At 42.0% G+C, this 22752-nt stretch overlaps 1 protein-coding gene across 1 annotated transcript in view; it reads left to right on the top strand.

Moving 5' to 3' along the window:
* Positions 1-95: 95 nt before the first annotated feature.
* The window catches only part of lrp3 (low density lipoprotein receptor-related protein 3), a 35878-nt gene continuing 13221 nt past the window's right edge, over positions 96-22752 (top strand). Inside the window, exons 1-3 of the mRNA XM_017706203.2 lie at positions 96-972; positions 16602-16740; positions 21484-21689. Coding sequence (XP_017561692.1) covers positions 897-972; positions 16602-16740; positions 21484-21689 — 421 coding nt within the window. The 5' untranslated portion in view covers positions 96-896. The remainder of the gene's footprint in view (positions 973-16601; positions 16741-21483; positions 21690-22752) is intronic.

A 22752-nucleotide genomic window follows, 5' to 3' on the forward strand; every position in this document is an offset into this window, starting at 1 on the left:
TCTGCCCAGCCACTGGATTTTTGGAATCGATAAGAGTGCTATGTGGAATCAACTCCATCGAATCTCATTCAGAAGCGGAGTCGACTCCACTCCAGTCGGCCCTGCTTCTGGCGAGCGCACTGATATCAATGCTGCGGTACACCCCTCCGTCTGCTAGAGGGCGCGCTTTCACTGCTCAAATCACGTCCAGTCGGAAAGGTTTCTTCAAAACGATGAAAACAAGCCCGGTCGGCGTTCAAAGCGAAGTCTGAGGTAATAAATCGGCCTAGTTAACGGGCACGACGAGACTGCTGTTTTCTGAAAGGGCGACACTGAGAAAGACTCACGCTGAATGGAATATCACGGCTCCGCGTTCAGTCAGTCAGTCAGCGACTGCTTTTTTATCGCCTGTGTTTTCTGACACCTCTGAGTGCAGCGATACTTCAATACAGCCCAGAGCCTTTATCCAGGTGGACCGTTCCTGCAGTGGGTCGGTTCTTCAGTCCAGTGTCCTGCTGCAGTGTTTTAAACGCTGCCTTCTTTCTGTGGATTTGCACCTCTGGTGCAGAAAAGGCTAATAGCTTATTAGGCTCCCTGAGACTGAGCACAACAGAAGGTGGCCATGAAACAAGACTGCATTCATTGTGAAACCGAGACCTGTGCTGAACTTTTGGACCAGCAGATGATGGAAACGGCAGCGATAAGGAGTTAAAATGCCCCCCTCTGGTGCAGTTCCTTCCTGTGCCCTCATCCTGAAGATCCTGAAGTAGAGCTTTATGTCCTTTCCCGAAGATAACCAGACGGAGGCGACGGGAACGAGCCCTTTGGCTGCGTAACGAAATCTCCAAAGCGAGTGGACAAAGAGCCGTTGGAGGAATGATCTGGAAGGTGGCGAAAGAATCACCTGCGCTTTCTGGATGATGGCAAAGGTCGTGGCGGCGAGGCTTTTCTTCATCAACTGCGTGTGTCTGCGCTGGGCTTGGGTTTGCTTAGGTGAGTAGATCGCGATGGATCTTCTTGATGAGCAGAACATCTCACGCCAAAGTTCCCACAGCAGACACACTGTTAGTCAGATTTTAGCAGCAAACGCGCACATGCAGTCAGTCAGTCAGTCAGGAAGGCTCATGTTATGCAGATGCATCTGTCAACAAAGGACGGTTAAAGGGGAACTCCACCGATGTTTCAGAATTTCGGCACAATTCAGTGATCCAGATGTAAACAGAGTGATTCGGAGGGGTTTGCTGTGCAGTTCTGCATCTGTAGAGAATCTGGCTCAGATTTCCTTCGAGCGGTGGTGATGAGAGCCAGTGCTCTCATTGTCTACTGTGGAAATATAGCCATTTCATTTACGGTCCAAAACCACCAGTGAACCCGCTACACGAGTCTTCTGAGTGTGTATAGGTGATGCTGATGGTGGTAAAATGATGGTCAGTCCGATAAACAAAAAATAGTTTTCTTTGGGGACTATTTTGCCTAATGACACCTATCTCTAAACCAGGGATGGGTTCAAATAAACTGATTCACATCCCCTTTAGACCAAAACGTTATCACACCACTATTGTAAAGCAGTTTGTCAGACATCACGCAGTGTATTAATAACCATTTCATATGATCCCTTTTTGTGAGGGAGCTTTTAAACATTAACATTTTGGATGTCTGGTTCCTATCACTATCACTGTGAAGAATTCTGACTGAGTATTTCTCACCAAACCTCTCCGAATGACTTTGACATGTTAACCATTTACTTGCAGAACTTTGGAAAAAACGGTGGAGTTCCCCTTTAAGAGGAGGCAGGTGATTATAGAGAAGGTGGCCGTCGCCTTGCGCTCTGGAGATGGGATGCTGTCTTTTGTTTACAGCTGACTGCTTGGGAATATCAGTCAAGCCTGTGTGTGCATTGTTTCATGTTGTTGTCTGGTAAATTGGTGGTTCTCCATTGTCCTTCACTGACTGTAATGAGTCCATTAGGGTTTTGTGGGTTGGTAGCGCTCTATCAATACGCTTAAAAACTCTGACACCAATAACATGGCCAGATGTGTCATTCACAGCATGTGGGTGATGACCGATTCCTCTGCCAGAATGATTCCTCTGTGAATCGTAGTGCACAGTAGAGCACAGTAAGCCTAACATTAGCGGTGGAACAAAACACATTTTCAGCTTTGATATGAACTTGAGGTCAATCTTTGATTCCATGTTCGATATTTTATGTGTTAAAATGTCTTGAAACATAATGAAAACGGATTAAGTTTAAGGTTAGACATAGATTATGCCCAATTTGGATGGGATTAAATGTAAATTGGGCACTTTCCTCTATAAAAGGTGAAACTCTGTGTTTGTGTGTTTATCTCTGTCCAGAATAGCCATGTGTATGTGTTTCTCTGTCCTCCCCTGAGAAAAATACAGGCCGGATTTCTTACTGTTGTCCATGGAATTCTGCAACAGTCTTACCATTTTTCGTTCAGTTTGGATATCAAACGCTTCCCAGACCACAAGATATTATATGTTGTTGAAGAGTCTCTACCATTTACCTGATCTGGGTAGCAGAACCAATTGTTTCTACACCAGGAGAGCTTTTGCGGTTGGAGAAAGAAAATGAAGTCAGTTAGAATAGCGAAATCCGTCAGACTTAATTAAGGGCGTGATTATAATAGTAGCTACTGGTATAAATTGTTACACAACGCACCTTTAATTTTGTATGATTAATACCATAATTATGACCATAATAGAAAGCAAACACTTTGGTTCACAGAAAGTCCATAGATGAGCTCAATTCATTAAGTGCACACCCTTGTATCTGCACTCTGACCATTTTATTACCTTTACTTACTGTGTAGATCTGCAGTGACAAGGTGGTGGTGTGTTGCACTGGTCTGAGTGGGTCAGACACAGCAGTGTTCCCCATATGAAGAGTGGGGCTTTTAAAATGGACAAAGAGTATAGATACAAGGCGAGGTACTTAATGAAGTGGCTGGTCAGTGTACACCAAACTAGAAAGACGCCCATCCTTCAGTAATCATATTGTATCAATGAGGAGACAAATAGGTGTTTATTGTTAAAACAGAACTTTTTCAATGCATGTTGCACCAAAAACTAAATCTGCATCACTAAGAATTTGAATGTGGGTGTATGTACAGCATGATGCCTTCCTTTCCCCTAATAGGATGTGCCTAGATGCCTAGTTTTGATCATAGTGACTTGATATACAGTACTTTTCCCCTTTAACATGTTTGGACAGATCAGTTGCGACCACGAGGAACCTGATCCCACTTAAGTGGTCCTACCCAGATTGTGTTGTCACATGAGCTGGGGAGGTCAGCAGAGCACCCAAACAAACACACTTGCAGCCAAAAGAATGGTACAGGGACTGTTTGCGGCAGTGAGGTTCAGGAGGGTCACATCCATGATCCCTGTTCTCTTGAGGTTAGCAATGCTCTCCCAGGGATAACACACAAACACAAACACACAGGCTTCTGCTGCTACGGGCCTTCAGGCACACAGATACACTGTTTAAAATCAAGCTTCCTAAATGCGATTTGTTTTTTAAGCTTTAAACAGGTTCTTTAAACTCATGATTTTTCTCATTTGCAAAAATTGTTCTTTTAATGAATCACACATCCAAAGGTCCTGTAAGGGAACCAAAAGTGCTTCTGTGGTATCACTCCAGTAAAACCTTTTTACCACCTTTATTTTTAAGACAATGTGAACTGGGAAGCTAAAGAAAGTAGGAGAGTGTGGAATTTGTTCTCAAGACACCTGAGAGGTTGCCTCCTCTTTTCTAGCCTAAACAGACACCAGACACAAAAGTTCTTTTCACACAAACGTCCCTCCATCTTTACCTGAAGAGAGACGAAACCATGTCCAGACATGCGAGCTCAATAATGTAAGCATGAATGACTGGCGCATCTGTTGTCTGGCTGTATAATAAACCAAGTGCTTATCCAGGTCGAAGCCTTTTATTTTCCTCCAATGCTACTGTAGCACTATGATCTATATATATATATATATATATATATATATATATATATATATATATATATATATATATATACATACACACACACACACACACACACACACACACACACACACTGGATATAAAAAGTCTACACACCCCTGTTCAGATGCCAGGTTTTTGTGATGTAAAAAAATGACAGCAAGACAAATCATTTCACAACTTTTTCCACCTTTAATGTGACCTGTAACCTGTACAATGCAATTGAAAAACAAACAGAAATCTTTCAGGGAGGTGAAGTAAAAATAAACCCCTGAGATAATGTGGTTGCATAAGTGTGCACACCCTTTTATAACTGGGGGTATGGCCGTGTACAGATTTAACCAATTACATTCAAACTCATGTTAAATTGGAGTCAGCACACACCTGTCACCAATTACAGCGCCTCCGATCAACCCTAAATAAAGTTCAGCTGTTCTAGTAGGCATGTCCTGACATTTTTGTAGCAACATCTTCCAAGCCATGGTCCGCAAATAGCTGCCAGAGCATCAGATGGATCTCATTATTCAAAGATATCAGTCAGGTGAAGGCTACAAAAGAATGTCCAAGTCATTACATATACCATGGAACACAGTGAAGACTGTCATCATCAACTGGAGACAACATGACACAACAGTGACATTACCAAGAACAGGACATCCGTCCAAAATTGATGATAAGACAAGAAGAAAACTGGTCAGGGAGGCTGCCAAGAGGCCGACAGCAACACTGAAGGAGCTGCAAGAATTTCTGGCAAGTACTGGCTGTGCAGTACATGTAACAACAATCTCCCGTCTTCTTCATATGTCTGGGCTATGGGGTAGGGTGGCAAGATGGAAGCCTTATCTTTCAAAGAAAAACATCCAAGCCCGGCTTAATTTTGCGAAAAGACGTCTGAAATCTACAAAAATCATGTGGGAAAATGTGTTTATGGTCTGATGAAACCAAGGTTGATCTTTTTGGACATAATTCCAAAAGGTATATTTGGCGCAAAAACAACACTGCTCATCACCAAAAGAACACCGTACCTACAGTGAAGCATAGTGGTGGCAGCATCATGCTTTGGGGCTTTGGAACTGGGGCCTTAGTCAGGGTGGACAGAATTATGAACAGTTCCAAATACCAGTCAGTGTTGGCATAAAACCTTCGGCCTTCTGTTAGAAAGCTGAAGATGAAGACGAACTTCATCTTTCAGCACGACAATGACCCAAAGCATGCATCTAAATCAACAAAAGAATGGCTTCACCGGAATAAAATTAAGACTTTGGAATGGCCCAGCCAGAGTCCAGACCTGAATCCCATCGAACATCTGTGGGGTGATCTGAAGAGGGCTGTGCACAGGAGATGCCCTCGCAATCTGTCAGATTTGGAGCGGTTTTGCAAAGAAGAGTGGGCAAATATTGCCACATCAAGATGTGCCACACTGATAGGCTCCTACCCAAAAAGACTGAGTGCTGTAATAAAAGGTGTTGCAACAAAGTATTAGTTTGAGGGTGTGCATATTTATGCAACCAGGCCATTTAAAATTTTTTATTTTATATTTTTCCAATATAAAGGTTTCTGTTTGTTTTTCAATTGCATTGTACAGGTTATAGGTCACATTAAAGGTGGAAAGTATCCACTGTATATGTGTGTGTGTGTGTGTGTGTGTGTGTGTATATATATATATATATATATATATATATATATATATATATATATATATATATATATATATATATATATATATACATATATATATATATATCCCATTCCTGATCAAGACAGCCTCTTCATTTTTATTTATTTTCATAGCTACAATGGGGTCCATATGTCTAAGACCACATTGAATATCTGGGATCAATTTTTATTTCAACTTGGAAATGAACAACAGAAAGATTTAGAAATATGTAAAACAAAGAAAAGTTATGACAAGTCAAATGGAGAAGAAATACTAAAATTAGTGACACTGACCATTGATTGTTAAGGCCTTTGTACAAAAATGGTCAGATTTTTTTGGTCTTATCACTTCCTATGAAATTTGTGTTTAGACAACTCTCGGGTGGTGTGTGGGTGTGTTGTATGCAAGAGGGGCTGTTTCACATGGAGACACAATATGCATCCCTGGGGGGGAGTAGGGCAATAAATATATACTGTGTTTTAGCTTTAACTTAAAACCGGTCCCTTCTGGCAGCCATAAGGCCGAACTCTGCTCACTCAGCACCATGCTTCACTTTTTGTGTGAAGAGGAAGAGAAATGAAGACACAGACACAGCTTTAACTTCACTTACATTCAGCTGGCTGGAGCACTTACCAAAGCACTTCTCATTATTGCTGTAGTAAACAGTACAGATCTTCATGTTGTTTTGCTAGTTTGTATATGTATAGAGGGGCAAGAATTGTGAACCAGTACATAAAGCTGACCTAAAATGTGGTCAGATCTTCATATAGGTCATTATAATAGAAAATGAGAACCCAATAAAAATAAATCTCAAAATGTATATAGTTATAATGCATAATGTATATAGTTTTTCATTAATTTTTTTCAACAAAGTGACAAGATAATCTTGCCCACAAAGACAATTAATGTTGAACATCTGCTTTCAGTAATTGGTGCAACTCTCTTGAGTAGCAATAACTTCAACCAAATGCTTCCTGTAGCTGTTAATCAGTCCCATATATTGACTTCCAGGATTTTGTCCAATTCCTCCTTACAGAGCTGCTTCAGCTCAGTGGTGTTGGTCGGCTTAATTGCATCACCTCCATGCTTCAGGTCCTGAGACATTTCTCTTGTTTTATGGTCCAAAACAACAAATGACTTCCTCTTTAACTGTTGTTTGGTAGACTGACTGGTGTTTCTAGGATTGTTGTCTTGTTATAAGACCCACCTTCTGTATAGGTTCCATTCATGGATGGATACCCGTAAAACTTCTCCTTTAGATTTTCTCATAGAATTCCAATCCCGTTTACAACAAAAAACTGGGACGCTGTGCAGAATGTAAACAAAAATGCATTCATATGCAAATCATGTAAACCATATTTTTAAAGAAAAATACTACAAAGACAACATATCAAATGTTGAAACTGTGAAAGTTTATTGTTTGTTGAAACATATGCCCATTTTGAATTTTCATGTCACCAACATGTTCCAAAAAAGTTGGGATGGGGGCTTGTTTACCACTGTGTTTCATCACCTCTTCTTTTAACAGCACACAAGTGTTTGGGAACTGAGGAGACCGCCTGCTGTAGAAAGTGAAACTTTTCCCATTCTTGTTTGATATAGGATTTCAGTTCATGGTCTACTTTGTCAGATTTTTCATTTCATTATGTGCCAAATGTTTTCACTGGTTGTCAGGTCTGGAGTGCAGGCAGGTTAATTTAGTACAGGGGCTCTTTTAATACGGAGCCACGCTGTTGTAACACATGCAGAATGTGGCTTGGCATTGTCTTGCTGAAATAAGCAGGGACGTCCCTGAAAAAGATGTCATCTGGATGGTAGCATATGTTGCCAAAACATGTATATATCATTCAGTATTAATGGTGCCTTCACAGATGTACCAGTCTCCTATTCAAAAGTTGACCTGTCGGACCACAGGACACTTTTCCCCTCAATCCATTTTAAATTAGCTCGGGCCCAGAGAAGGCGGTGGCGTTTCTGGATCCTGTTTATGTACAGTTTCTTCTTTGTGTTTGAGTTTTAACTTGCATTTGTGGAGCAACAAACTGTTTTCACAAAAGAGGACAGCACAGTGGTGTGGTGGGTAGCGCCGGCACCTCACAGCAAAGAGGACCTGGGTTCGATTTCCTGGCCGGGCGACCGGGGTCCTCTCTGTGTGGAGTTTGCATGTTCTCCCCGTATCTGTGTGGGTTTCCTCCGGGTTCTCTGGTTTCCTCCCACAGTCCAAAGACATGCAGTTAGGCCGATTGGATATGCTACATTGCCCCTATTGTTGTACTATATGATGGTGCAGTCTTTCACAGAGTAGTGAACCCCTCCTTATTTTCACTTCTGAAAGACTCCACCTCTCTGGGATGCTTTCTTATACCCAGTCATGTTACTGACCTGTTGCCAGTTAACCACCAGGTGTTTTTTAAGCATTACATAACTTTACCAATCTTTTGTTGCCACCGTCCCAACTGTTTTGGAATGTGTTGTTGGCATCAAATTCAAAATGGGCATATATTTTGCAAAAAAATGTAATTTCTCAGTTTCAACATTCAGTATCATGTCTATGTTATGTTTGTGCCACTACACAAGTATGAAAAAGTCACAGTAAACGGTATAATTAGGAAGATGATTGATAATAAAACACTTACAGCTCAGTACTGATGTAACTAGGCTTGTTAATGTTATATGGCATGCTCAGAGTGTTGCTATTGAAAATGAAAATATTGTGGTTACAACGACTGATTTGTCTCACTTCTTGCATGTCTTGTGCTTGTGTGGTGCTTGATTGCTGTTTGATACCCCTCCAGCATCCCAGTTTGGTCACTGATGACACTCAGTAGCCCATATGGCAGAGAAAACACTCACCTTGCTGACCGTGGTGGGTGGCACCAGCTGGCAGATTGGCTCCAGTCTAACTGAAGATAATTAAGAGTTTATTTACAAATGGATCTCTCTCTCTCTCTCTCTCTCTCTCTCTCTCTCTCTCTCTCTCTCTCTCTCTCTCTCTCTCTCTCTCTCTCTCTCTCTCTCCTCTTTCTTTCAGTTTCTCTCCGAGTCTCTTTCACGCTCTCTCTTTCTCCACTCCCACTCTTTGTGAGTCTTTCTTTCTGTGTCTCTTTGACTCTGTTTCAATTTATCTCTCTGTATCTCCATTTCTCTCTCTCTCTCTCTCTCTCTCTCTCTCTCTCTCTCTCTCTCTCTCTCTCTCTCTCTCTCCCCCCCTCTCTCTCTCATTCCTGCACACTCTAATATGCCAGCTAATATGCTGTGAGCCAAGTCACGCTTTCATCTGATTCACTGTCTCTGTTGCATCTTTTTAGACAAAAGCGTTCAGTTGTGCAAACACGCACTTACACAGGTGGTGCTGCTCAGACAAGAAAATTATTGATGTTATTCTCCAGACTCCTGTGCCATAAACACGTAAATACAGAAGACGTCTGCTGCCATGAACAAAGTTAATGTTCATCTACAGAAGTCACAGAAGTCATGAGTGCTCTTCTTTGTAACCTTGTCTGTGTAAAGTTTTTACTTTTTTCTTTTTTGTTCCTCTTTTTTCTTTTTTTCAACCATAACATGGCACTCTGCACAAAAAAAAGTTAGTTCTAACTGATTGTTTAATCTAATATTAACCTCCGAAACATCACAGAAAATCTGGTGCTTCCATATTTGCATTCTTTGTTACTTTAACTTATGACTAACTGAGCCAGATTGCATTGGTTGTCCTGTGATTACTCAAATAGCATTAGGATGTAATAAGTCTCAAAAGTTTAACCCTGTCAAACCGAGCATCTTGCTGGCCATCGTTTCTGATAACTTGGTAATGGCATCTATAACTTGTTTAAATATGCCACCAGAGGAGTTATGGTTGGCCTTAGTGAAAGGTATCAGTATGTAGAAGAAGAGCTTTCTGTGTGCTATCATGATGTCTATCACTGTGTAAAAGATGCACAAGATTTCCTTTACTGGCACTGTTTCTCTGATTAAGTGTGCCAGCTCATTGAGAGATTATTATTATTTTTGTTGAATAAGAATAACAGTAAATGCCAGGTTTGAGTTATATTCTTATTCATGTGTAAGGTAGAATAAGGTAGTTTAATCGAACTGAATAAAAATCTGTTTCGCATCACATTCTTTACCTATCAAATAAATGAAACCCCCTTCCTGGATCGGGGCTTTGTCGTGGCGGAAGGGCTTGTGTGGTCTTCAGAGCTAAGTCGTCAGGAGCAATATGCTCCTGGTAGGGTCTCCCAGGGCGAACAGGTCTGGGGTGAAGACCCAGACTAATGTGATCCAAAAACCCACCATGAAAAATGGGCACAGAAAATTGTGTACCCTGCCTGGGAGAGGGTCACCGGGACCTACCCCTGGAGCCAGGCCTGGGGGTAGTGTCTCCTAGCGAGTGCCAGGTGGCTGGGCAGCCCACATAACCTGGCTGGGCTCAGCCCGAAGAGGCAACATGAGGAGACCTTGTGGGCCCACCACCCGCAAGGTCCAGCATGGGGGAATGGTGCAGTGCTGCACAGGCAGTGAGAGATTGCAGGGGGGGGCCTTGGTGGCCTAGGCCCTTGCGGCAGAAACTGGCTTTTGGCATATGGAATGGAACCTCACTGGGGGGAAGGAGCCGGAGCTTGTGCAGGAGGTTGAGAGGTACCAACTAGATATAGTTGGGCTCACCTCCACCCACAGTGTCGGCTCTCTCAACTCCTGGATAGGGTTTGGTCTGTCTCCTACTCGGGGGTTGCACAGGGTGAGCAGAACCGGGCGGGAGTGGGGATACTCACGAATCCCTGGCTGGTGGCTGTGCAGTTGGAGTTTGTCCCAGTGGATGAGAGGGTCGCCTCAGTGTGAATTAAAATTGCAAAGAAGAAACCTCTGACTGTTGTGTCTGCTTATGCACCAAACAACAGGTCAGAGTATTCGGCCTTCTTGGAGCAAGTGGGCGTGGTTCTGGAAAGGGTCCCGCCTACAGACTCCATAGTCTTACTGGGGGACTCTAATGCTCATGTTGGCAATGACTGGGAGATCTGGGGAGGGGTGATTGGGAAGAACAGCCTGCCCGATCTAAACCCGAATGGTAAATTGTTTTTGTGCCAGGCATGAATTGTCCATTATGAACAGCAAGTTCAAACACAAGGATGTTCATAAGTGTACATCATACCAGAGCTCCTTGGGTCAGAGGTCAATGATCGACTTTGTTGTCGTTTCATCTGACTTGGGACCATATGTTCTGGACACTCGGGTAAAGAGAGGTGCTGAGCTGTCAACTGATCACCATCTGGTGATGAGTTGGATCAGATGGCAAGGAAGACTGATGGTCAGACCTAGTACGCCCAAGCAAATAGTGAGGGTGTGCTGGGAATGACTGTCGGAGGCCCCTGTTCAGAATGATTTTAACTCCCACCTCCGGGAGAGCTTTTCTCATGTCCTGGGGGGAGGTAGGGGACATGGAGTCTGAATGGACCCTGCACAAAACCTCCATTGTGGTAGCTGCCAGGCATAGCTGTGGCCAAAAGCTTGTGGGTGCCTGTCAGAGCGGTAACCCAAGAACCCCCTGGTGGACACCAGTGGTGAGGGAGGCTGTCAAGATGAAGAAAAAGGCTTTAGGGACTGGATGGCCCGGAGGATTCCCGACTCAGCAGATAGGTACTGACAAGCAAGAAAGGTGGCAGCCGCAATGGTGGCAGAAGCAAAATCCAGGGCATGGGAGTTTGGTGAAGCCACGGGAAAAGACTTTCAGTCAACTTCAAAGAGGTTCTGGACAGCTGTCCGGCGACTCAGGAGTGGTCGGGGTGGCTGCGCCCAAGCTGTATTCGGCAAAGGTGGAGAAACTCTGACTTCAAGTGAGAATATTGCCGGTTGGTGGAAGGAGCACTTTAAAGAACTCCTTAATCCGGGAGACATGCCTCCCTCACGGGAGTCAGGGCTGGAGGCCTCTGGCATGTCAAGCTCCATTTCCCTGGTGGAGGTCACTCAGGTAGTTGGCAAGCACTTCAGTGGCAAAGCACCAGGGGTGGATGAGATTCGTCTGGACATGCTTAAGGCTCTGGATATTGTGGGGCTGTCATGGCTGATGTGCCTCTGCAATATCGCATGGACCTCAGGAACAGTATCCTTGGACTGTTGAGGGGGCATGGGACATGTAGACAACCCAGTCTACATGTGTTTTGTGGATTTGGAGAAGGCTTACGAGCGTGTTCCCCGAGATATCTTGTGGGAGGTCCTCCGGGAGTATGGGGTACTGGAGCTGCTACTCTGGGCCATTCGATCTCTCTACTCCAAGAGTGAGAGCTGTGTTTGTATACTCAGCATTAAGTCGGACCCTTTCAGTGTTAGCATTGGGCCCCGGCAGGGTTGTGCCCTGTCTCCACTCCTGTTTGTGATATTCATGGACAGGGTGTCAAGGTGCAGCTTTGGTCAGGAGGGCATTATGTGTGGAGGCTGGAGGGTGGCGTCTCTGTTTGCAGACGAATACAAGAGGCGGAAATGAGCTTTCTTTGCAGGGTGGTGGGCTGCACTCTATTCGATAGGGTGAGGAGCGTGGCCATCCGGGAGGAACTCGGAAGAGCCGCTAGTCCTCCGCATTGAGAGGAGCCAGCTGAGGTGGTTCGGGCATCTGATTCGGATGCCCACTGGATGCCTCCCGGTGGGGGTGTACCAGGCATGGCCTACTGGCATAAGACCCCGGGGTCGTCCTAGAACACGCTGGAGGGTTTGCATCTCCAAGTTGGCCTGGGAGCGGCTTGGGGTCCCTGGGAATGAACTGGAGGAAGTTGCGGGGGACAGGGTCATCTGGGATTCTCTGCTCTCCCAACTGCTATCGTGATCCTATCTGGATTAAGTGGTTAACGATGACAATGATGATGATGATGATGATGATAAATGAAACCAGCACTGAGAAATCCTGTGATTATTGGAGGAGAGCAGATTCAATGGCAGAAATAGGCACATTTTTATTTTTGAGCTTTAAAGGGTTAAAAGGTTCATTTTCTGCTCAGAAAGTAGGGGTTTCATTATCAATAATATTAATTGGCAGATTATTGTACAAGTTGAGTAATCCAAACAATTGTAATGAACAATAATAAAATTAAAGTTAAAAAATAGAATGCTTGGTTATTGGTTGTGTTATTAGGCACAACAAGTCACTATCTGTCCATTTACAAAAACATGCATTAGTGCATCCCTAATGTCCAACTACGAAAGACTTCACTTTCAAATCCGGTCTTGTAATGTTTCCCCGTAGTGCTGTAATTTATGAATTTGTCTCCCTTCAACCAGTTTGTAGTTAAATAACACTTCATAACCAAATGCATCTCAGCTTTGTGGGATTGGAATCAAATTGCAATTGCTGTATGTAAGTCAGCTAAGAAAACAACTACTCATTTCTGTTTTTCCCTGTTGTTTGCAAAAGATATCTTGCCACCATGAAAACTGTGATTGTGCCCTGCCATCGTTCTTTTCCTTAAACTTACAGGAAGGCACACATTTTTACCAGTCAGTGTTTACAAAAACAGGTGGCTGAAGTCTTTGTGGTTATGGACAAAACAGGAAAAAAAGACAGAATTTATTGGTGAAAAGCTGAAGGACATTCTGTCTTTTGGCTTTAGCAGTCCATGTTTACTGCTTCATCTTGCTTTACTTTTTTCTTTCTCATACCTTCTTATTTGTAAATTGCAGCAGTTGAGGTTTTTAAGCCACAGCAACCCAGTGGAATATTTTGGAAAGTACCTTTAGTTAAACTAAATGCCAATAAATGGCAATGTGTTGGTTGTAATTTTAGAATAGTTTTAAAGGCAATATGAGTCAGAAATAAACATATTTTTCTTCCATCCCATGTATAGTGAAACGCTGTATTAGGGAGGGTCTCTGAGCTTGCTGAGTGTTTACTCTTGGTGATCAGTGGGGGTGGTGGAAGGGGGAGGTTAACATTATTTTTCCTCACCCACTGGTGCACAATGACAATCGAAAACTCATTATCAAGGGTCGGGCAAAAGCCGTTTTGATGAAAGATTACGAGAAATAAGATTTTCTTATTAATACGAATTTTCTTTCAATTGATGTGATATGATGAATTGTGCTTGCTATGACCAGGACATGAACTGACAAGATAAGGGAGGGTCAGTTTTGACTTGAAACACCAGTGGTTGCTTCCACCCATTTACCCTGTAGTGTCTGTTGGCCATTGATATTTTGAGAAATGAAAGAGTGAAGCTCAGAAGGGTGCCGAGTATAGCAGAAAGGAAAGCTCTTCTGATGTAGGGGAATTCAAACCATGTCACTGGGGCTCTGTGTGACTGATATACCTCAAAATATTAAAAACGATCAGTAATTTGACATAAAGATTGACCTTATTTTGATCAGAACAATTTACTTTTGTTGGCTTGCATGAATATCTTGATTAATCATGATTAAACACTCATCTGAAACTGTAATTGGTCACAGCACTTGGTAACACTGTGATATCGTGGAGTTAATTTGCATCGGAATCGGAACAAAACCTCATATCTCCATTTTTGTTGTTTTTCAGTTTTTGTCATCATTTGAAAATGCCTGTTGCTCTTTACATTGTGTGAATTTCATGATAAATGGACCAAAAGAAAAGGCCCAAAATGACTTGGAAAGACGTCTGGTTCCATTGACTTACATTAAACGTAAAGTCGGTTTTTTCCTTCTCCTGTAGAGTTGCCATTTCGGAGATATGTCGGTTTTCTTCCGACAATGGCAATAGGATTAACAGTATATTGTGCAGAATGACCATCCTCCCCCCAAACTTTTATGAAGTTTTTATCTTTCAGCTGCTGTATCTGAAAGGAAGTGTGTGTGCACAGTAGAGAGAGACGTATGTCACTGCTGGAGTGAGTTGGATGCTTTTCAGATGAAACTGAATATTGGCAGACAGCGTAAAGATTTTCATCTTAATTACGTTCAAGGTCAAGGTGCTCTTGTAAAGTTCATTAAGGTAATCAATTTGAAATGTGAATCCTTATGACAATCTGTGGATTGCTTCTCATGCACACAAATGGTTGCAATATGCAAATAAGCCTTCTAGTCAAACCCAGTGTTGTCTATTTTGTGCTGTGAACAAGCCGCAGATTGACTGTTTCTGTGGAATGATCGATTAAGATTAAAGATACTTGAACTCTTTTTTTTTTAACTAAGCATCTATTTGACTATGTTGATAATTTTGGCTTTCACTCAAGTATGTTTATTATTCCATGTTTGAGATTTTGACACACTACTCATATTTACACATACAGTTTCTCTGTACACCTCTGTTGAGCTGTTCATGCAATCTAACAAAAGTAAATTATTTTGGTCAATATGATGCAGGGCAGTCTTTAACCATCTCACATTCTTGATTCACCGATGCTCTGTACATATACAGTATATCTATGTGATCATAACACAACCACACATCATCGTTTGCTCATTTCCAACATTCACAAGCAAAAGTATTGTGAATATTTCCATGGGAGAGTACCTAAGAGGAGTTACAACAGCAGACATACTTTTCCCACTTATCAGATTGGTTCTTGCCTGCTTTCCCCTGAGAGTGATTGTGCGGTGTTAAACACAGAAGGGCTGGAACTGGAGCGATGTTTTATGATCGTCTCTCTGATACTCATTTATCCTTCCATCCATCGTCCTGCCCACATCTCTCCCTCATCTTTTCCCTCACACACACACACACACACACACACACACACACACACACACACACACACACACACACACACACACACACACTCTATCTCATTTAAATAAAGGATAGTGTGTCAGTGAGTTCCCGCAGGCTTTCTCTGAACATCCAGAGAGAGTGGATCAAATTCCACCACAATCACACACCTGTGCTGCGGTCAGGAGCATACACAATGTATGAGTGTATGCATGTGTGTTAGGGTGGGACTTTCTTGAGGCCCCATGATGCTAAGCCACAATAACATTCCATCTCGATTTTTACTGATATGCCGAATTGCAGTTTGTCGTTATTCACAATGGTGGTGATAGGAACCAGATGTCTGAAGCCTGTATGAATCTAAAAGATCCCTGACAGAGAGCTGAAAGTTAATTGAAATGAATAAAGTTTTATTGGAAATCTTACAAATACACTGCTTAATGGCTGAAACATTATGGATGTTCATGATGTTTTTGAGGTGAGGCTTTGGCTTACTTTTTTTTTCCATTCATGGTGGAAAAATGCGATGCAGGGCAAAAACAGTATCGAACAAAGTTAATTTACCATTATCAACGTTACGTATTGGGTGTAGATACACTAGTTGTTTTGGAGAGTAAATAAAATGGCTTAACTTGTGTGACCTCTGGTTCCTATCAACACCACTGTAAAGAAATCCTATTTAGTAAGCTTCTTTACAGTGCCCCATTTCACATTAAACATCTACTGTGTGTACATCTTGATAAAGGAATGATGCAGGAATTTGGAAAAAGTCATGGATTTCCCTTTTAAATGCAAATCACACCTCCAAAAGAATTCTTTCTTTTATCTCTTTATCTCGATTCAGTATGTGTATTGATGCAAAATAGAATTGTAAAGTAGGTATATCAACACATTCAAGGCAAAGCACAGCAGGTATTCAGAAAGTTGATGAATATTATGGGCAGTAGTGTTAGTCTCACCGGAAATTAAAAAAAGAAATGCTTCCGAGTGACACCTTGTTGACTAAGAAAAAACTGGGTTTTGGCATCATTATTTGTATTTATCTACCAATGGCTTTATTACACAGAAATAATCGGAATATATATCAATACTGTGAAGCATTAGCTCTGTTATTACTGTGACAGAGGCTGTTAGAACATCAGACAGACTGTAACATCTGTTGGACATGGCAAACTTCAGAAGCAACAGAATTTCACCAATAAGTACCCAGTAGCCTTTGGAGAGAAATGTTCACACACACTTTGCTTAAAATATTATTTATTCCTGTGTGTGTGTGTGTGTGTGTGTGTGTGTGTGTGTGTGTATCTCAGCTGCTTGTAGTGGTAAGGTGGAGCTGCACACCGAGAGAAGGGGTGTCATCTACAGTCCATCCTGGCCACTCAACTACCCTGCTGGGGTCAACTGTTCATGGAACATCCAGGGAAACCGTGGAGAGGTCATCACTATAAGGTAGCACCATCATACATGCAGTTCACACACTAACAAACTTATCATGGTACTCATTAATGTAGAATAGTGTAATCGCATTAATGTAGTTGATCAGCCAAAACATGTTTGGTGTCTGTAGTTTTCTTTTTCAGTTTTGTGTTGGAGCTATTAGGTTTATGTAGCTAGTAAATAACAGGTGAGCTTCTGATTAGTTTATTGCAAACTGCGTGTCTATTGCTGTGTTTACATGCTGGTGCTGAAAAAACCATTGTTCCATGCCTAATAACAATACCTGACTGACAGCGGCATGCAGTCTTGGAAATGGTGTATCTGAAAATGGATGATTGTGAAAGGGGGGTGTTTTTATTTAAGATGGAAAGAGGCAGCCGGATGCTCTGTGGTCCCGGTGCTCCTGGAATTCAACAGTGAGACATTTGGCATCCATGAATCCCAAAAAAAATCAACATACGGCTTATTTCACCCTCACGGTTGATAGCAAAAGTTGAAAATAGAAGAAAATCTCAATTGATTTCTTCTCTACTACGGTTTGTTGCTCTTGCTGCTGCTGCTGGTTGAATTTGCTATTGCTGCTGCATTGAAAATGATGAAATGTCCAGTTTGCCATCGACTGTCTACAGTCATAAAGTGAACATATTATATGTCACTATATGACAGATAATAAATGGACATAAGAAGATTGCTAAGGTAAAAACAAGGGTTGCATCTTGAAGCCTGACATTTAGTCCATACTTTTGTCCACTTATATAGATAACAGTATGGCATGCAGTGTAAGCACATCTGTGTGGAAACTCCACATGGTTTGAGGAAAGTATGATTCATCAGTTTGCTTGGTGCTAATTGGTGTAGTATAAATGCTTATTATTGTTATTGGCCTTGTACCCTTGTAGCTCCTATTCAAAACTAAGAAAGCAAACTTCAGACACAGAACATGTCTTGGCTCACTGACTACATTTGGTGTAAGTGAAATATTGTGGAAAATTTTGATGTTTAACTGCATTATTTCTTGAAATGTTATTATGTACAAAACTTTACGTAAAACTGAATGAGGAACTATTCAAGGCTTTGAACACTTCCACTATGTCTTTGGTGAGCAAGTAACTTACTTTGCTGTCCTTCAGTTTGTAATGGAGTCCTGGCACTGTTTTATGATGATGAAGTGCTCCCGTTTTAGCCCTATAGGAGACGCCTCATTGAGTGTTTCAGCTGCAAGTGATGAATTGAGCCCGGTGAGCTTGCTAATACTGCAGTAGAACAGTTTGATTTGTTCCGTTTTTGTCCATCAGATACAGTTACATACATACATGTGGGGTTTTCCTAGCTTTTGGGCAAGCTAAAGGAAAAGTAATCCTTATTGCAACTTCTTGTAGATGTACAAATGCATATATTGGTCTAGAGCAGTTAGTTTGCCAGAATCTATCCATACCAATGAACAGATCCTGATACATTGCACCCTATGGTGGATTTTGTCTTTATTGACGATTTATTTTGTCTTCGTGCCACCACATACCTTTCAGTTTTTGTTTGTCATAAAGATAATTTGAAAACTCCCTATGTAGTGCACTATGTAGGTAATAAAATTATGAAGTCTACACCCCAAGTAATGCAAAATAAAATCTTAAACCCACTGATGTTTCAGCCATATGGCACGTAGCTTTCCATATATGTATGTAACACATTATGTGTGTGTGGATGTCATTTGTGACCTTAGTAGTGGCCTATGAAGAGGAATATGGGGTTAATTCGAACACTGCTCATCACTTTGCTAACGTTTAATATGACTAATAAATGTTCTCTCATAAATATTCAGTAATATAGCTCAAGTTGGTAGACCGGTCTCAGGCCATCTGTGTGCCAGGAGTATTTGAGTATACTTGCCATTATGAGGATTATGTATGAGGTTAGCGGTGAGGTTTACTGTGATGACATCAATGATGACTTTGCCTCGAGGAAATAAGGAAAAGCAAAATTTTAAAGTTGAGGGAATCTTTTCATCAATAACTTACTGAAGCTAGTTAATACAATGAAAGAGCTGCTGGGTTAACATCATCATTAGCAGCAGATAATGGTAAAGTTGTGTTCTGTGATGAACTGAGAGAACAAAAAAGTCTGATGTAGCATCACCTGCAAGATCACGGAGTAAATGTATGCCCAGCACGGTTTTCAGGCCTGGCAATTTTAAAGTGTTTTTCTGTGAAGGACAAACTCTGATCTTGAATGTGGATCTGATTAACACAGCACGGCACTTTTTTCAAGTTCTGGCAAGTGACATTGTGATGGCTTGTGACTTTTGAGAAGCGAGAAGTAAATCTTACCGTGACAGAATTTTTGATGCTTATTGGTCAAAGTTTATGGGGGAAGCTAGACTTCCTTCCAAGAAACGTACCATGTGTGGATATGGATTGGCACTTACAGTCTAGAAGTCTAAGACTAATTTCAAAATTCTGCAATATTCTGTTGTTTGTTTCACATTTCTACATTTACAATGTGGTCTCAGAATTTTGGACTCTGCTCTGTGTGATCATATGCTACAGATGTGGCAGATAGAAATTAGGTTGAAAAATATCAGAGTGACTTTAACACTCTCCAGCGGCCTTCTGTAGTTTGGTGGTTGAGATCTGAGAGAGTATGTTATACTATGTGTACTGGGTTATGTGAGTTTGCAATAAACAGTCCTGGACTAAATAACTCCATTAATCCTGATTCTCCACTGAACAGAGAGAATGTGGTAGTCAGTGTCCAGAAATGTCCTCCAGTTTCTGAGGAAGTGGATTTATAGGCTGTTAAAGGCACATTTAGGATCTCTTGCTACTGATTGTCAATTTTATCTGACTGTTCGTGTTTGCTTCTCTGATCTTGATAGAATTACAGTTAGGTCTTTTCTGCATTGCAGACTCACTTATCATCTCTCTCTCTCTCTCTCTCTCTCTCTCTCTCTCTCTCTCTCTCACTTACTCACTCACTCTCTCTCTCTGGTATATCAAGTCCATTCAAGTTTCACATGCCTGTTTAGCAAATGCAGTATCATACTGAGTCTTTGTAGCATCCTAGAAATCATTTCCTCCCTATTCAGTCACAGCCAGTTCCCACTGTAGCAGCTTCCTCCTCCATCTCTACAGTCGTACCAGTCTTCGAAGCGTTTGAAGCAGAGCCTAACTGATAGGAGAAATAAAAGCTAAAAATTCTAGTAATTGGTAGTCGCCAATACAATATTGTTGTTTTAGTTTCAGTGCTTTACTGAATGATATGGTGGCCAGAGTGTTTTAAAGGGCCCAATTCCTACATTTTCCCCTTCATTCAGAACTCAGAAGCCCTCACTTTCACCAAATGCTCCGCACATATGACGCTCCACATCTACCAGTTTCACTGCTGACCAATATCTTCCTGTATCAAGTACTAATTTCTCCTAACTTTTAAAGCAGCTCATGGTCTCGCTCCTACATACTTCTCCGAGCCACTTTCATCCTTACCGTCCCTCTTGCTCCCTCAGATATTCTGGCACTGGACTTCTTGTAGCTCCATGCACAAGACTCTTGTCAGTGCCACTGCATTTACACTTTGGAACTCTCTGCCACAGGGATTTCTAACTTCTCTTCCTTTAAAGCTCAACTTCCTCAGCCTTTTGTCATCACTACATGATATTCTTCTCAAAGTCTTCATGCTCTGTTTAGTTATCACTGGGTTTGTGAAAGGCGCTATATGAACTGGACTTTTTTTTGTTATATTTGATGTTTCCACTTGTGATATTCATTTTTATTATGACAATTCTCCAACTTTACTATATCCCTTATATACCTTTTTTATACTATGCCTGTCAGAATTACATATAGTCACATTGCAAAAAAACAAACAAGTATCTCCATTATTTGTTTGCCTTAACACTCCAGGTGCACTTTAGACTGTATGCATTTCATGATAAATTGACCAATAGAAATACTTCAAAGTTGCTTGGACTAAATATCTTTACATTAACTTATGATGAATGTAAAGGATGTGAATATGAATTTTTTTAAGCAATATATAGATAATAAGTAAATTACCTTTGTTCTGTTTGAGCTGAGAACATGAATGTGTAATGCCAATCTGCTATAGGCTGGATAGGTGGCTATATATAGATGTCTTGGTTTTTATCACATTACAGAAAACAGCACATTCAAACAGACATCTGTAACCTTATGACTTAATATTTAAGGGATACAGGCCAAGTGTAACCATCATTGCGTCTGTTAAAAACATGCCTTCTTGCCTCCTACAGTGGTGCCACAGTAGTCTCTAAAGTGAGATTTTCCAATTTGAAAACTAGGAAAACCACCTTGTGATGATCTACCTTGAAAATGGGAGGAACTTCTGAAAAACTGCAACTATTTTCTGGTTACACTATTGCTAGCCTAGTTGTGCTTATCAGCCTGTAGATCAGTGGCCAGCAGTCAGGATTGGTTGACACCACAGGGATTCCCAATGATTGTATGATTTATTTGCATAAAACATGCTGGGTATAGTAGGGAAAGAACATGGCATGAAAGTGATAAATTATGAATTCTATCAGACCGATGATGCTAACACTTCATTGGTGGTCAAGCATCTTGAGCATAGCCTGCTACAGATGGTGCATGGCATGGCTTGGGTTCAAACTCCAACTTGAGCAGCGTACTGCTGTGTACAAAGGGCTGCTTTGGCTGTGTGAACCCTTTTTTCCCCCCATACTTTCTTTATTTCTGTCTCACTTGTTTGTCCTTTATTTGGCAGCTTCCACAGCTTTGACGTGGAGGACTCTGGAGGTTGCCGTGGTGACTGGCTGCTGCTGGGCCCCACCTGGAAGGAGGAGTACCGGGTGTGTGGCTCCATGCTACCCCCTCCCTTCATCTCCTCCAGGGGACGAGTGTGGCTCCACTTTCACTCACAGGCCAACAGCTCAGGCCTGGCTCAGGGTTTTAGACTCTCCTACATACGCAGTGAGTGAACACAGACTCTCCCACATATGAAGTGAGTGAATACGGACGCTTCCACACACACAGTGACTAAACACAGAGTCTTCTACACTCAGAGTTAGTGAACACAGAGTGAACACAGACTCTCCCACATATGCAGTGAGTAAACACACTCTTCCACACACACACACACAGTGAGTGAACACTGACTCTTCCACACACACAGTGAGTAAACAGTCTTCTACACTCAGTTAGTGAACACAGACTCTCCTACATATGCAGTGAGTGAACAGACTCTCCCACACACACACACACACAGTGAGTGAACACAGACTCTCCTGTATTTGCAGTGAGTGAACACAGACTCTGCCACACACACAGTGAGTGAACACAGACTCTCCTGCATATGCAATGAGTGAACACAGACTCTCCCACATATGCAGTGAGTGAACACAGACTCTCCCACATATGCAGTGAGTGAACACAGACTCTCCCACATATGCAGTGAGTGAACACAGACTCTCCTACATATGCAATGAGTGAACACAGACTCTCCCATATATGCAATGAGTGAACACAGACTCTCCCACACACACAGTGAGTGAACAGTCTTCTACACTCCTAGTGAGTGAACACAGACTCTCCCACATACGCAGTGAGTGAACACAGACTCTCCTACATATGAAGTGAGTGAATACGGACTCTTCCACACACACAGTGACTAAACACAGAGTCTTCTACACTCAGAGTTAGTGAACACAGGGTGAACACAGACTCTCCCACATATGCCGTGAGTAAATACACTCTTCCACACACACACACACACACACACACACACACACACACACATACACACACACACACACAGTGAGTGAACACAGACTCTCCTCTATTTGCAGTGAGTGAACACAGACTCTCCCACACACACACAGTGAGTGAACAGTCTTCTACACTCATAGTGAGTGAACACAGACTCTCCTACATATGCAATGAGTGAACACAGACTCTCCCACACACACAGTGAGTGAACAGTCTTCTACACTCATAGTGAGTGAACACAGACTCTCCCACATATGCAATGAGTGAA

The sequence above is a fragment of the Pygocentrus nattereri genome, chromosome 25, assembly GCF_015220715.1.
Source record: "Pygocentrus nattereri isolate fPygNat1 chromosome 25, fPygNat1.pri, whole genome shotgun sequence".
In the NCBI taxonomy this organism is placed as follows: domain Eukaryota; kingdom Metazoa; phylum Chordata; class Actinopteri; order Characiformes; family Serrasalmidae; genus Pygocentrus; species Pygocentrus nattereri.